Below are 15,358 nucleotides of genomic sequence, written 5' to 3'. Positions count from 1 at the left end.
ACAAGCGGGACGGGTTGGGGGGGGCAGATAAAGATGATGGAAGCAAAACGAGGGGGCCGATAACTTGTGTGTAATTGGTAGTTGCAAAATTTTACAACTGTTTGACCTCACTTGTTGCTCTGCAGGTGGACAAAACTAGCATTTTCTGAGCAACGGTCTCTGGCGAGCCATGGACGAACTGACAGGAGCTCAGCTTATTGCCGAATCTTTACATACTCAGGTAATGTATTCTTAATCCAAAATTAGGCGTCCAGCTGTGTTAACGTCTAGCTAACATAAACGCGTAGCTGCCTGAAAGGGGTGGCAAAGTTCAAGCTGCGCTGTCACTTCTAGTAAACTTCAATGCAGTGTAATTCAGCTATTTACAGTAGCTACCCTTCTTACTGCTATATTTAAGTGTCGGTTTTTGCTTAAAAGTATGTATTTCTCCGCAGAAGGTGGAGTACATGTTTGGTATAGTTGGTGTTCCTGTCATTGAAGTGGCCATGGCTGCTCAGGCTGCAGGGATCAAATATGTGGGAATGCGCAACGAACAAGCGGTAGGCTTCTGCTGTTCAGCTCCTCTACTAAAGTGATTGCAATGATTTTTTTTTTTTCACGCATAATAAATGTATCTCACTCAATAGGCCTGCTATGCCGCGTCTGCCATTGGATATCTCACTGGGAGGTAAGACATTAGTGGCTGAACTTAATAGTGTGAGCAGCTGCTGTGCCAGTGTGTCTCCTGCATGATCCTGTCCCCTGTGTATTTAGACCAGGTGCCTGCCTGGTGGTATCTGGACCTGGACTCATCCATGCTCTAGGTGGAATGGCAAACGCCAAAATGAATTGCTGGTTTGTATGTTTTTCGCAGTTTATACAGATGTAGCATCTGTGGGCTCTGGGCATATAGTTTATTATGTGCATTTTGCCAACACACAGGCCAGTGGTTGTAATTGGGGGTTCCTCGGATCGAAACCAAGAAACGGCAGGGGCATTTCAGGAGTTTCCCCAGGTAATTAGTGCTTTCGTGTCATTTGTTGTCTATTGTTGCTGCTTTAAAGTGACTGCGTTCATATGTTCCTAGGTGGAAGCATGTCGTCTATACAGCAAGTTCTCAGCCAGACCCAGCAGCCTGGAAGCAATCCCTTCAGTGATTGAGAAGGCAAAACTAACAAATAAAAAAAACACATATTTTGTGCAGTCGGAGTATATTAAAACAAAGGTTTTACTGTGGGTAATTACTTGTAGGCAGTTCGCACAAGCATGTATGGGCGTCCAGGTGCTTGTTATGTGGACATCGCAGGGGACATGGTCAATGCTAAAGTGGACAGGTGCAAAGTCAGGTGTGCCATTTTTGCAGTTTTAAAACTTTTGTGATTTTAGCTTTGTAGACGTTCAACCAAGTGTGTATTTTCTCCAGAGTTGTGTCCTGCTGCCCACCTCCACCAGTCAGTTTGGCTGATCACTGGGCAATCACAGAAGCCATTTCTGTGCTGAAAGCAGCTAAAAGACCTTTAGTCATTATTGGAAAAGGTAACATAACAACAAACGTTCACCAATTGTCTTAGAATCATCATACCACATCGGCTGGGAAGCTACATTTCCTTAGTTTGTGATTCTGAGTGGTGTAGTTGACATGTTATGATGATATGATTGACAATGAATTGAACAGGTGCAGCCTATGGCCGAGCAGAAGTTGCTCTTAGGGAGTTTGTGAAAATTTGTGGTTTGCCATTTCTGCCCACCCCCATGGGGAAAGGAGTGCTGCCTGATGATCACCCCAACTGTGTGGCTGCTGCTCGTTCAAGGTCAGGCACTCTATCACTAGACACAAAAAGTCTCACAGACACAACCTCTACTGTATAATACCTCAGCACTAAAAGTACAATTACACCTTGAACTCAGATGTTGAAGTTCTTTGATGAAGCTCTCTTTAAATGATGTACTTTGGTAGATTATCTGTGCTACATAAAGTTACCTTCATCACTGGAGTCTTCTGACTAAAGTGACCTACAATCAGTTTGTGTGTCTATTGATACACAGAGCTCTTCTCCAGGCTGATGTTGTGCTTCTGCTGGGAGCCCGACTTAACTGGATTCTGCATTTTGGTCTGCCACCTAGATTTTCCTCTGATGTCAAAGTCATTCAGGTTTGCAAATGCCTTTTGTCATTGTCATATGTAAGATCTTCAAAATTACTATTAGGATACTTCACTGCTGTAAAGCTGTGTACTTAGCTCCTAGTTTCAGGACCGGTCATGACAGGGACGTTTATGCTTTATTTTTTTTGTTTTTTTTGCGCCACATTGTGTGTATTGTGTATAAATATTAGTGCAGATGTTGTGTTTTTACCACAGTTGTGCTCTGTATGCAGGTTGACCTTTGTGCTGAAGAGATTGGGAACAATGTAAGGCCTACTGTTTCTCTCCTAGGTGACATCAATGCTGTTGTGACTCAGGTACATTAACTTTACATTTGCAAATAATCTCTCGTTGTCATCTAAGCATTTCTGTCCCAAATTTCTGATGTACACTAGAGATTTGCTATAAGATAACAGCTTGCGTGTGTCTTTAATATGTTGTGGGATTTTTCTTTTAGCTCCTGGAGAACATCCATAAAGAAGGCTGGAAATATCCCTCTGATACAGAGTGGTGGAGCACACTGAAGGATAAAATGTCAGCCAATGCAAAAATATCAAAGGTGGGTTTCGACACACTTGTTATGACTTGATTATCAAGATTCTTATTTTTATTAATACTATGCAGGTTTTTTTCTCTCCAGACACTTGCGCTCCAGTCAAAGTTGCCAATGAACTACTACACAGTGTTTCACCACATCTCCCGACTGCTGCCACATGATTGCATCATCGTCAGTGAAGGAGCAAACACTATGGACATTGGACGCACTATGTTGAACAACTACCTACCTCGACACAGGCAAGGCAGCCCCTTGTAGCAGAGAATAAAGATAAAGAAGCACGGTGATTAAGGGATTATTAGGGAAAAAAGCATGAAATAACAGAGGCCTTATAGAGTGATAACGTAGGGGCTGGTGGAAGAAATCCACCCAAGGTTACCAAAATCCAAAGCCCTGCTATTGACGAATGACCCAGGCTTGTTGTGTATATGTTATACCCTTTGGCTGAATTATGTGTTTAGGTCTGTGTACATTTTAGTAGCCTGTTGTTTAATCCTTAAACTTAATCCTGATCCTGCAGGTTGGATGCTGGCACATTCGGAACAATGGGAGTAGGCCTTGGCTTTGCCATAGCAGCTGCTGCTGTGGAGAGGAGTGAGAATAAAGGCCAGAGGATAGTGTGTGTAGAAGGAGACAGTGCCTTTGGATTTTCTGGAATGGAGATGGAAACCATGTGTAGGTGGGTTATTTTCCACCCTTTTGCACCCTTGCAGTAAGCGGTAGAACAAATAATCAACAAATCACTTTCTTAAGTAAAAGTAGCACAACCACAGTGTAAAACTACTGCATTCTGAATGTTAAGTTAATTCAGAAATTTTACAAACGTATTAGCTCAAAGAAATACTTGAAGTACCAATAGTAAAATTACTTATTGTGCAAAATGCATAATATCCCCTTAGTTAAATGTTATTATTTAATGTGTGTATCTATTGACCATCTTGTATGCTCATTGCATTATCACTGAATATATCATACATACATACACCGTTCAAACTGTAAAACATTCAGCTTATTATGGCCACATGTGCAGCTTTTTAATATATTTTATACGTTTTTAAATGTTCAGCTTTTTTTAAAAATGTTTTTCTCATTCAAATGAATGGAGAGACTCTACAGCTTTGTCTTCTTTCAGCTTATACTAGTCGGGCATACTTCAGCCTAGGGGAGACTAGCCCTTATCATTTTGTTTGTTTGTTTGTTTGTTTGTTTGTTGTTGTTGTTGTTGTTTTGGCAAATGTGATTGTTATAGTAAATTTTCAGCTATTTTAAATAGTTCAGCTTTCCGCAAAAGAAAACATTTCAGCTCTTTTAGCAAACACAGTTCAGCTTTTTCTCAGCTTTGCTTGGAAAATTCTTTCAGCACTGAAGCATTCAGTGCATTTTCGTTTTGGAAATGCGGCTTTCTAGCTTGTGCATTTCACATTAGGGATCAATAATGTGTGATACTGTATTTTTCTTTATTAATCATATTCTGTAAAGTAACTTAAGTTATAACTATATGCAGTGGAGGATTGTACAAAAGTACGATATGGTCTCTGAAATTTAGTGAAGTCAAACTAACAAGTAGCAAAAAATGGAAATACTCAATAGTTAAGTACAGTACTTCAGTAAATGTGCTTAGTTACTTTCCATCATAAGATATAATGTGTTTATATAAATCCTTTTAATGTAGTACAACTGATTTCCCATTATTATTTTGTTTCAGGTATAATCTACCTGTGGTCATAATTGTAGTCAATAATAATGGTATATACAGTGGAGTCGATACAGAGACGTGGAAAGAAATGGAAAAAATGGGAGACCTGACCTCTATGTAAGTTGCGTGTTCTATTCTATTCTATTATTTTTTCTATTAATTCTATTATTCATTGCATTCACTATCATGGTTTCCTGCCTGTGATTGACTGTGAGGTAGTGAAAACCTGCCTTACATTGCTGTTTATGGTTGCCAGAGCCCCCCCTGTGACCCTTCTACCTGAGGCACGCTACGATGTGATTATGACAGCGTTTGGAGGAAGAGGCTTCCTGGTGAGGACAGTGGAGGATCTAAACAGCGCTTTACAACTTAGCTTGAGTGACTGGGAGAGACCAAGTCTCCTTAATGTGCTTATTGACCCCTCCTCCGACAGAAAGCAGCAGGTAACTCTCACCTGTAAGAAATATAAGTGTGTAATCTTAGTTATCCTGAGTAGTACAGGTCATAATAAATTGCATGTGCTGTTTTGAAGTTTGACTTATGTTGTGCATCTGAATGGCCTCTTCAGTTATAATGACCTGTAAAAAGGCCTTGGAAATGTCATGCCCCCTGGTGGTTCAAGATGTAATTAATGCTGTGGCAGCACTGTGATATTTTACCTGGTGATGATGATAAGGTCCTCATTCACTATGTGGCACATCCACGGGTGCAGACATACATCCGCAAACTGCAAGTTGAAGGGACGAACATTTTAAATTTGTAAGTTTAATTGTTCCTGGAACTAGAACAGAGAGAAAGATGGACAGTTACTTAGGCATCAAACAGCTTAGCGTTTAGTCTCTTTTCTTATTCTCATAGAGCTCTGTGACTGACATGGCTCACTTAACAGTAATCCATGCACTCCAGGTGCACCAAAGAACTGTTCACACAGAACAATCCCTCTACCTCACGCCAAACTGACCTTTCTATTTCAGGGTTCCTGTAATTAGAAAGTATGGCCCTCCGTGTTGATGTTGAATGTATTTATGCAACACAGTGCAGACATGTTATGTTTCAATGTCATTTTGAGGACTGTATCCATGGTGCTGGTTTTGGCCAGTTGAAAGACTTAGCCCCTTATGTGGCGTGTGCTGCAATAGATGCAGCTTTTTCTGAAAAGTCTTTCTGTCTGTAGTGTGTTATGTCATTGTCTAAGACAAACTAATCTTTGTTCCTGTACAAATAGTCTTTGAATTCCATGTAAGCCACATAAACCTTATTGTACTAAAGTCATGTAATTCAGGATTCAAACAACTTTATTAATGCCAATGGGAAGTTATTTTTATCGAGGTCTAATATAATGCTGTGCTGTCTGTATTTGCAGGACTTTCCCTGGCTCACACGCTCCAACTTATAGACATGAACATGAGATCAGCTTCCTCATTTGTTAAGAACATTATCAGAACTGCAGTGATGGTTTTGTTTAGGAAGCTCAAACTCAAAAAAACTGTAGAAGTGTTTTTAAAATGCTTAATATGCAGAATTAATAAAGATTAAACAATACACCTATATATACAGTGAATGTTATTTATAAATTTTTCAATCTATGAAATCGTAATATATTTTTCAGGTTTCAAGTTCAACCTGGAACCTGATGCTTTCATTGGAAAAATAAAAACGAAAATGCTATATAATTTATCGAAATTAGTCCCAGATTAATTTTGTGAAAATCAGGGTATTATTTAATTGATTCAGTGGGAACATAAATGTTGGAAGGTGGGAATGTAACTTATGCTGATATGTAGTTCTTAGAGTTACTCAGTCATTTGCAGACCTTGATTATGCAATTTGTTTATTTGTATTTGTGTAGAAAATAGAATAATTTAATTTGCTGCCTGTATGTGCAGGAGTTTTAATGCTTTCACAGCCCCCTAAAAAACCCCATATGGCCACTTAATTTTGTGGGACAGCACAAGCAATCAAATCAATGTCATGGACCAAATGGATACCATGATGCACTATGTGCTACATAAAAAAGATGTGCAACTCTAGAGATAAGGTAAGAGGATTTATACATTTATAGAAGTGGTCATTGGGGGGGGCACACATGATCTTTTACACCTTTGTGCAGAATACTATTTGAATCCTTTGCCGAAAAACCCACTGTGGGTTAGTCTGTGATAAGCCTCTGTCTGAGAGGAGTCGAAACAACAAAAGACACCCCCTGCAGTAGTAGAGATCTAATATTGGCACTAGAAGCAGCTGACGGGCTGTCTCCTGTAATTTTAGCACACACCGATGCAGAGGAAAGATTTAATAGGCATTGGTCGGTGTACCCTCTTCGGAGGGCGTAAAGGAGACAGAGCAGAGTGAGCAGGGAGGGAGGGGAGCATAGGGAGAGGACAGCGAGAAGAGAGGGAGAAAGCAAGACAGCGTATGAGGACTGCTGTGGCTCAGAAATAAAGTCAGGCAACTATCCGGAGCAGCATGACTCTTCTAACACTTGGACTCTATCTGCCACTGTGGTTCTGTGGTTATGGCCTGGCTCAGTCCTCTTTTCTGGATGGCTTTATTTCATTTCCAGCAGGTAAGAATGTTATAAGTCACAGCATGTGTGTAGTATAGGCTAGTGTAGTGTAATGTACTGTACATACACTACTCTGCATGCACAGGTGTAAATGAAGCTGGTTTGTAGAAGCATGGGTACAAAATGCCTAGTTTTGGAATTCACGTTGAGCTCATTATCTTTGTAATATGCACATGTTTTTATTTTCTTCTCACCCATGAGGTCGACTGGAAATACCCCTATAAATAGCAAGACCAGCTCTAGTCTTTCAGTGAGAGACAGGCTTTTCATATTTGTGCCCAGCTCTCTGCTGGATGAGTGTCATGATTTGATAGTTTGCACCTGTTTCCATGTAGCTTGTGCAGCTCCTGCATGTTCTAGCCTCCTTGATTTGTCATGATTGTACTGTACATATGGGATATTCATTGTGTCACATTTTACATGCTGCACCTCCTTTGCTCATGCATGTCCATGGTTCTCGAAAAGAGCTTCTCTCTAATTAATTTGGTGAAGAAATAAGGATTCATAATCAGTTGCAATGCTGCAGAGAACACAATAACATGAGTTGTGCTGACGGTCTTGTTCTAATTTTGACACCTGGTGTCATTGCCTGTGTGACTGACTGCATGCACACCTTGCACAGCTCTTAGATCCCAGGAGCAGCGGAAGATATTCAACCCATGCTGTTTGCTGAGTCCACCTCCACCTCCACTGTTTCCTCCACCTCCTTCACTTTGGCGCCGCCACACTCATGTGAGTCAAAGTCATGTGACTTTGTATTGTGGAATATCTTGATTCTTGATATGTCCTTGGGTGACATCCAAACTGTCACGCTCCTACTGTGTTTTGACCCTTGAATGAGATTGTCAAAACACTTAGATGGTGGAGTGTGCTTATAGAAAGAAACGGCTCAACAAGCATTTCACTGTGGAAAACATCTACTCTCCAAGACTGTCCCGCCTTGAAATTTAGCATTTATCGATGAAATACAGTATTTAGCTACTATTTTTATTTTACAGAAAGACGGTATTTTATATACCTGTGCTGAATCTGAGCAGGGCAATGAGGACAAAGGTTCTTCCTGTGTCCCAGGCCCCCCTGGGCCTGCTGGACCACCTGGACCTCAGGTAAGATCAGAACTCTAAACTGTTGGCAGCATTAAAAACTGCTAACTGTAGATTTGCAACTATCTGTGCACAATTCAAACCCACTTCACATTATTTCACTGAGGTAGGATTCATTGTCATTATGGCTCATAGTGTACATTTCTGGATAGATGTAAAGTGTAAAGGATTAGTACTACCCCAATCTCCTCTCCAATACGAGAGTTTCTGCAGAGCAGGAGATGGAGATTTCTCTAGCCCATGCAACACAGCAGCTTATTAACGCTGTACATTTAGCTGTGACACAAATAGCCTTTTTCCACTGCCTGCCAGTGTGCCACTCATCATTCTCAGAAACTGTCCGAAGAGCTGTCTGCCTGGAACGGCATACTGTGTTGCGTACATTCCAGGGATTACCAGCACAAGCATGTGTTGGTATACTTTGGTGATGAAAGACATAAAGACATTTTGAGTTGTAGAGCCAGCCTTCTCCAGGGATTGTTAAATGTTTTGCTGTATATGTTCATCATAGGCTGTTGCAGCAGCAACTGGACAGCAGCTGTGTTTCAGTATATCAACAGAAACCCACAAGGCACTTGTTAAATCAATAGTGGCCACTCAGCCTTTAGCTAATTGAAACTGCAGCTGTTCGCTTTCAGAATCAGACATGACTTTGTGGTGGGATGCTGTAGACAATAAAACTAATTTAGATGAATATCTTGCTATTCATGTGGCATATTTATTGTTTTATGCTCTTCAGGGTCCACCTGGATTACCTGGGATAGTAGGGCCTAAGGGAGAAAAGGTAAACAGGTCCCCATGTTCTAGTTTAATCAGATTTATGTGCCTCATTTAACATTTAAACTAGCTACTCATTCTTTTAAATTCAATGAAACTAAATGGCTCATTGTCCTTGTCTGCTCCTCCACATTCTGTTGTCAGGGAGAAATCGGAAGACCTGGACAAAAGGTGAGAATCTTCATGGATCATTTAAGATTCTCTTCTAAGTGGATTTTTCTCAAAAATAAGATGTCGTGCCACTGCCTGCCCGCTAACTGTACCTCAGACAACTGCCAGTGCCTGGTTGTGTACATCAAGAAATTGTGAGCAAGTACAACCTTGACAGGAGACAGAGCAGTTAAGTTGACAGGATGCAAGGAGTGCAGAGCTGCTGAGAGGGGCTGTTTTGATGGCAGAGGGCGTTAACATGCTGTTGGTCTCTTTTCACTGAAGGAAAACGTGTTTCCTCTCTCAAAGACACCCAGCATGATGCCTGCTCTGTTAGAAGGGATTACCCCACGCAGCTCTATTGAAAGCTCAGGAAACTGCTTGATCAGTGCAGGCAGAAGAGACCTCCTAAACGATCAGTCACTGTTTGCACTCTCCCAGTGGGAGAGCTTCAGTGGCGGGTGGCCTGACTGAGCAGCTATGCACCACTGCGGTGCAATTTAGCTTAGTGCTTCAGCCAGGTCATAAATCATTTTATTTCCCACAAGCACGGCTCCAGTTCTATATACAGACCATCATTTAATTAAAGGGAGCAAAGTGACTGGGCTCATTAAAGTCATTCTCCCTGTACATGTGCACCAATGTTTGATAAATACTGCAGCAAACTAGCTGTCAGCTTATGTAACAAATACTACCTTTAGATTTCTTATTTTAAATGACAGGCAAGAGTCCATGGTTTCATTAACAACTTTTACTATTGACGATTAATGTGTTAATTTGTTATAAGGTGTTATTTGTCTCCAGCCATGTTTTAAAATGTATGTTTTTTGATAGGGTCGGACAGGTCCTCCTGGACTTCCTGGACAGCAGGGACCAACTGGATGGCCAGGACCAAGTGGGCCCAAAGTGAGTAAGTCAGATTTTAAAATGTGGATGATATAATATTTGATATGAGGAAACTAAGTGGTAATAATAAAGTGATGCAGATAGTTATTAGCTATGTGTTTTGTGTTTAGTTTTATTTGTACATTCTCTATTATGTAACATGCAAAGAGCCTTTCAGTGAAGCTTCTGTAAAATGAATTGGTGTAAAAGCCCTTTCTGAATTGAAAATCTGCCCTCACTGATTTTTTATTTATTTTTTAATTGGGGGAATATTGTGAAATATAAAACAAATCCACATTTAAATCAGGAAAAACAGAATTATAGTAGAAACTGTACTAAGCAAAGATACATAAGTGGTTCAGCTAAGATGATAATGAAAAGCCTTTGCCCAGAAAGCAGTAAAGTCATTAGATAATAGAGACACTGAGTCTCCGTGTCATGAGAAGAAAAGGCTGGTTGAAAATTTGTCATCCTGCTGGAACTTTTGGCAAAAGTTAATTTTTTTCTAATTCCTTATTATGTTCTTTATCATGTAAGGGTGAGAAAGGGGACCCGGGGCTGATGGGTTTGCCTGGAGCCAGAGGACCAATAGGGCCAAGGGTATAGTCTATATACATATGAACTACACTACTGCACCGATGACTCTTGGATGATCAAGGATGAATATTTTTGTTTCATCATGGGAACTTTGTTTGTTTTATTATTCAATTTAGGGTTTACCTGGGTATAAAGGGGAAAAGGTACGTGTTTAATAAATTCACCACACACACAAACACACACACCAAGCTTCAGTGAATGCATTTTCCTTTTTACTTGAGATATATATAATGTATAACGGAATATATTCGGTAATATAACAAAGTATAATCTGCTTAATCAGGGTTCTCGAGGTGATCGAGGTGATAGCGGAGTGAAAGGCGACAAGGTGGGCAGTGTATCAGTATTGCTGCAAATATTAAAGCAGTATTTGCTGAACTGTATATACAATGTACCAACTCCAGTCTGATGTTACCGCTTACTCTTCTGTATCCACAGGGTGGAATGGGTTTCCCAGGAATGCTTGGTCAAAAAGTAAGTACCACATTTAGAAAAGAAGTGTTACTAATTTTTTTTTTTTTTTTTTTAATCTAGAAGTACAGTTTTCAAAATCTGAACAAACTGAGTTTGTTGTGTAGGGTGAAATGGGTCCAAAAGGAGAACCTGGAATCTCAGGAAACAGAGGACCGACTGGCCGACCAGGGAAAAGAGGAAAGCAGGTGAAATGTTTGTGGACATGTGATATTCTGATTGCACTGTTATAGAAGTAGTAGAAGTATTCATTACATTTGACCACCTTGGATGTTATTTTGGTTGTGTTTCAGGGAGTAAAAGGTGACACAGGCAGCGTTGGACCTATGGGACCAGCAGGTCCACAGGGACCTCAAGGCCACCCGGGTCCTCCTGGTTCTCCTGCCACAGGTGACAATTTCATCTTTCAGAAAACAATGAATAGTCAGGTGTTGAATTTACAATAACTGTGAGCGGATTGGTCTCTGTGTGAATGTGCACTTACTCTGTTGAGAGTGTGTGTGAAAAGCTGTGTTGCCAGTGAGAGTGGATGCAAACATCCCAGTCAGCAAAGGGAAGTACACTCTAGATCACAGCATAAGGTACCACCGGCAGTCTTATTTAGCACTAGAGAAATCTAATCCCCTGAGGTGAAACAAGATGCTGTCAACATGACATCATGTCGCTAAATTTGGTTCACATATGGCGAGCCTCTCTATGGTTCTACAAATATTATGTCACCACATAATTAAAGTGGCATTTGTTATCGTCATCAGGTTTCTGCCTAAATACATTGATTGTGTTTTCTTCTTGATAGCTATGATACTACCTACACTTTCACACACATTTTTCATAGCAGCTGCTGTAGCCCGTTACACCCAATAACGCTTGGCTTTTAGCTCATTAAGCCTTGTTCTGTTGCTTCCCTCTAAACATACGGCTCATACTTGCGTTGTACATAATTGTCACTCTTCTCTTCACGTTCGTTTAGGTCTTTATATGGTTGGAGCAAAGGGGGCACGTGGTCCACCAGGGCCTCCTGGAAAGTGTAGCTGCAGCTCCCTCAGTAGTTCTTCATTTGACGACTATTCATCTAGAGGAATCTATCCTAAAGTACCAGCGGTGAGATGTCTGTGTGTAGTTACAAACTTATTTGTGGTGTTTGTAATTCATTTGTGACTCCAATGGCATATCTGTGAAAAGTACTTTGAAATTAAATGTTCTATATACCAAATGCATTAATTTCTGATCTTACTAAACTGCATGTTGTTTTTACTTGTCAAATTATAGAAACCCTCAGGATACTTGGGTTTTTATCAATTATTTAAAAACAAGAAAGGAAAGTTAAAAATACACCTATTGGGGAGATGGATATTGCTTTGAGATACTTATAGCTTACTGGGACATTTTGATGCTCAATATGTCACAATTTTACTCTAACAACATTTAAATGTAAACTGCACGAAGTATTGAAAACACGAAAGTAAATGCCTTCACTTTGCCTTTTGAATATCATTCAGATATTTGTTGTGAGCAATGAGGAAGAACTGGAGCGCCTTCACACCGATAATGCTCTTGCATTCCGCAAAGACCAGAGATCTCTTTATTTTAAAGACATCGATGGTTGGCTGCCAATCCAGGTATCACTGCATGCAGCAAAATCTGAATTTTAACTCTTTTATATACATAGAAATTGAAAAAGTTTTCCTTATTTTTTTCCAAGTTTTTAAAACTCTGTAAAAGACTTTTCCATTCCAGATGACGCCGTTCCAGTCCATGGAAAATGCACCTGATGATGAAGGTTACTGTGGTGATGGGATAGTGCAGATTGCCAGTGGGGAGGAGTGTGATGACAGGAACAGAGTTGTGACTGACGCATGTGTCAGTAAGTCCCCTTTCCATGTTAGGTGGTTTATAAAATGGCCTTTACTTTGCTATGCACATATAACATGACCCTGCATCCTTGTTATTTTTTTTGTAGAGTGCAAACATGCCTACTGTGGCGACGGATATCGCTATGAAGGGTCTGAAGAGTGTGATGGAAAAGACTTTGGATACCAGACGTGTAACTCATATCTTCCAGGGTAAGCTATACCTATACAGTTGTTATGTGGTCAGACATCTTAGCTTCATGAAGTGTTTTGTTGATTTAAAACTGACTTAAAGCTGTTGCTCCTGTCATTTGCAGGTCCTATGGTCACCTTAAGTGCACACCATACTGTGTTATTGACTCCACAAACTGCAAGTACTTCACTTGAGGAGGAAGCTGGGCAGTGCCTTGGGATCCGCTGTGTGTTGTTTGCTTGACACATTACAGGAATATTTTAATGCAAAAAAAAAAAAGAACAATTGCTCTTTGAGCAAGAGAGTCTAAAGCAAGAGGAAACCAATGATTCTGTGATCAAAGAAAAACAAATCGTACATATATACATCTAAATATATATCTATATAACTCCTTTGTTTTGTTGCTCAGATGCCATGTAGCTCCTTTGGAGTTATAGAGTGTGTCATTGGAGGCGCAAAACTTCACCTACATATAGAAAATGCACAGGAGATCTGCACTCTGTCTTAACAAGCAGGACTTTTGACTTGCCTGCTTACCACACCCCGTTGGACCACAATCAGTCTCTGGATGAGACAGTTGTGTGACAGCCATGCAAAGACTTAATAAAGTGCCAGTGGGAGATGTTGCAGAGGAGCAGTAGCCAGGCATGTGGTGTATTAATCCTGACCCAGTTACTGTTGAGAAACAGAGGCAGTAGGACAACCAGAGCCGTAATCCCAGGTATTCTACTGCAGTGTGAGTGACACACAGCATGAGGCTGGGATCACTAAGACCATGACAGCAGCTGTCACTTTCTAAGCATGTAACCTACAGTGTTTATGTATCATTGCCACAGTGAGGTTTGCACTGTATAGGCTACTCTTAATATGACATCAACAATTTGAGTTGTGAGAGAGAAACCAGGCACAAATTAAAATCTAATACTGTATATGGTTTGTAGGAGACACAAGTGCATATAATGCATTAATTATGCACTTGAAAGTTTCCAATGAGACTGTTATACCACATTTGAAGTGTCCCAGCTCCTGGGTACCTTCAAACGCTGCCTTTACTTCTTTAGCTTGTGGTGGCACCATACTTAACAGGGACATCCAGAGTCTGGACAAGGTTTCATAAATTCAGAACTTCTCAGGAACCAACAGGTAATGTAGCTCCACACAGCTATAACCGGCTTCCTTCACTAATATCTCTGTGTATATGATATGGCAGTGACTGTACCCTGAGGCACACTGGTAACTCAGACAAAAGCTTTAAGTGATCAACTTTGTATTTGATCATGTTCCTTCCCTGTGCTTCAATGAGAAATGAAATATACTGTTTGCAAAGGCTTAAAACTGTTATGTTCTTAATTTTCTCACTGCACAGGAAAGGCTGGAATAGTCTGTGGCTGCTAAAGAGGGAGGATTTCAAATTCCAGTCTGTTGTCTGGCTATTACTGTATTTACTCTAATACCTCTTTATCCAGTCTTTCTGTCTTACAGTGTATACGGCAACAAAGAAACTCAACAGTAAACTTAACAGTGTAGATGTAGTCTGCTGTGTGTTGTGCACCAAAGATAAAAATGACTTTGCCAATATAAGCTGATAATTTCCATAAGCCACTGTATGAGTCACAGTGCCAAGATAGTCCTTTTCTCAACCATACTTAGATGTAGTCAGGTGATGTAAAGTCATTCTTCTGAAAAAGCAACCGAATGATAAAGACTGTTATTACATTGTGTCCGCATGTTTGTGATACTGTGCTAATCAGTGTGAAAAGCTTTCACTTTGTCAGACATTTTTTTTTTGTAAATCATTGCATTCATCACCATAGCAGGTGTCTTAAAAGTCATTTTTGGTCTGGCCAGAGCATAGCTAGCTACAGTATGTATGATAAAACTAATATTATAGTGATGAATCGTACCATGCACAAAGCTGAAGTATGTAGTAAATATGTTGAATGTTGTGCCTGTGCTGCCGTGCTATATTATGTACTGTGTATGCACAAAATCCTGAACATAACGCATGTGATAAAGTACTGTAAGGCTTTATGAAATATATAATTCACTGTGACTTGGATTGTAAATTTTAATTTTGTTTAATTACTCTCGTATGGTTTATACAGTAGTTGTGGAAAAATTTCAAAAGAACTGAAAATAAAATTAGAATTGAAACTTTTCTGTGTTACACATGCACCTTTTATATGTTGGTCAGGAGGCTGTCAGCAGCTTCTCTTTCTATCTGCTCTGAGCAAATAGTGACAGTGATTGGCAGCAAGGCTAGTAGGCCGTGGTAAAGATGCTATTGATTTTGGGGCTGAGCTCTCATGGTGAAAAAAGCTTGTGTCTATCAGGAGGGAAAAAAAGGATGCTGTCAGCAGCTCCTTGCAAAGTGCTGTGTTAGACTAAACTA

At 40.2% G+C, this 15,358-nt stretch overlaps 2 protein-coding genes across 4 annotated transcripts; both read left to right on the top strand.

The window, feature by feature from the left end:
• The first annotated feature begins 16 nt into the window (after positions 1-16).
• Positions 17-5,916, top strand: hacl1 (2-hydroxyacyl-CoA lyase 1). The gene is made up of 17 exons (XM_067510899.1): positions 17-220; positions 435-539; positions 627-667; positions 754-834; positions 922-994; positions 1,067-1,144; positions 1,231-1,325; positions 1,403-1,515; positions 1,655-1,790; positions 2,026-2,131; positions 2,356-2,439; positions 2,580-2,681; positions 2,763-2,917; positions 3,199-3,357; positions 4,384-4,491; positions 4,631-4,817; positions 5,738-5,916. Exons 1-17 carry the CDS (start codon positions 170-172, stop codon positions 5,768-5,770), a joined length of 1,707 nt encoding a protein of 568 aa, XP_067367000.1. The 5' UTR covers positions 17-169; the 3' UTR covers positions 5,771-5,916.
• Positions 5,917-6,069: 153 nt separating this feature from the next.
• colq (collagen-like tail subunit (single strand of homotrimer) of asymmetric acetylcholinesterase) lies at positions 6,070-15,123 on the top strand. 3 transcript variants are annotated; one of them, XM_067510901.1, is made up of 17 exons: positions 6,070-6,940; positions 7,563-7,672; positions 7,939-8,046; positions 8,783-8,827; positions 8,965-8,991; positions 9,805-9,876; positions 10,393-10,455; positions 10,569-10,595; positions 10,736-10,780; positions 10,891-10,926; positions 11,031-11,111; positions 11,217-11,313; positions 11,894-12,024; positions 12,423-12,542; positions 12,661-12,787; positions 12,884-12,986; positions 13,091-15,123. In XM_067510901.1, exons 1-17 carry the CDS (start codon positions 6,841-6,843, stop codon positions 13,158-13,160), a joined length of 1,362 nt encoding a protein of 453 aa, XP_067367002.1. In that variant the 5' UTR covers positions 6,070-6,840; the 3' UTR covers positions 13,161-15,123. The 3 variants fall into 3 exon arrangements, with proteins under 3 accessions (XP_067367002.1, XP_067367001.1, XP_067367003.1); XM_067510900.1 differs by having other exon boundaries at positions 12,646-12,787; XM_067510902.1 differs by lacking the exon at positions 7,939-8,046 and having other exon boundaries at positions 12,646-12,787.
• Positions 15,124-15,358: the final 235 nt, after the last annotated feature.

This window comes from Channa argus, chromosome 7 (genome assembly GCF_033026475.1).
Source record: "Channa argus isolate prfri chromosome 7, Channa argus male v1.0, whole genome shotgun sequence".
NCBI lineage: Eukaryota > Metazoa > Chordata > Actinopteri > Anabantiformes > Channidae > Channa > Channa argus.
Note: the sequence above shows the minus strand (reverse complement) of the source record. Positions and strands in the feature narration are given on the sequence as shown.

What these genes read in the sequence shown, in the direction of transcription:
- colq (XM_067510900.1), top strand. Translation starts at nt 6,841, where the DNA reads ATGACTCTTCTAACACTTGGACTCTATCTGCCACTGTGGTTCTGTGGT. An exon ending in CAGGGAAAAGAGGAAAGCAG is followed by an intron (nt 11,112 to 11,216) that starts GTGAAATGTTTG and finishes GTTGTGTTTCAG; the next exon opens with GGAGTAAAAGGTGACACAGG. An exon ending in TCCTGGTTCTCCTGCCACAG is followed by an intron (nt 11,314 to 11,893) that starts GTGACAATTTCA and finishes ACGTTCGTTTAG; the next exon opens with GTCTTTATATGGTTGGAGCA.
- hacl1 (XM_067510899.1), top strand. Translation starts at nt 170, where the DNA reads ATGGACGAACTGACAGGAGCTCAGCTTATTGCCGAATCTTTACATACT. An exon ending in GTGGCTGCTGCTCGTTCAAG is followed by an intron (nt 1,791 to 2,025) that starts GTCAGGCACTCT and finishes ATTGATACACAG; the next exon opens with AGCTCTTCTCCAGGCTGATG. An exon ending in TCAATGCTGTTGTGACTCAG is followed by an intron (nt 2,440 to 2,579) that starts GTACATTAACTT and finishes TTTTTCTTTTAG; the next exon opens with CTCCTGGAGAACATCCATAA.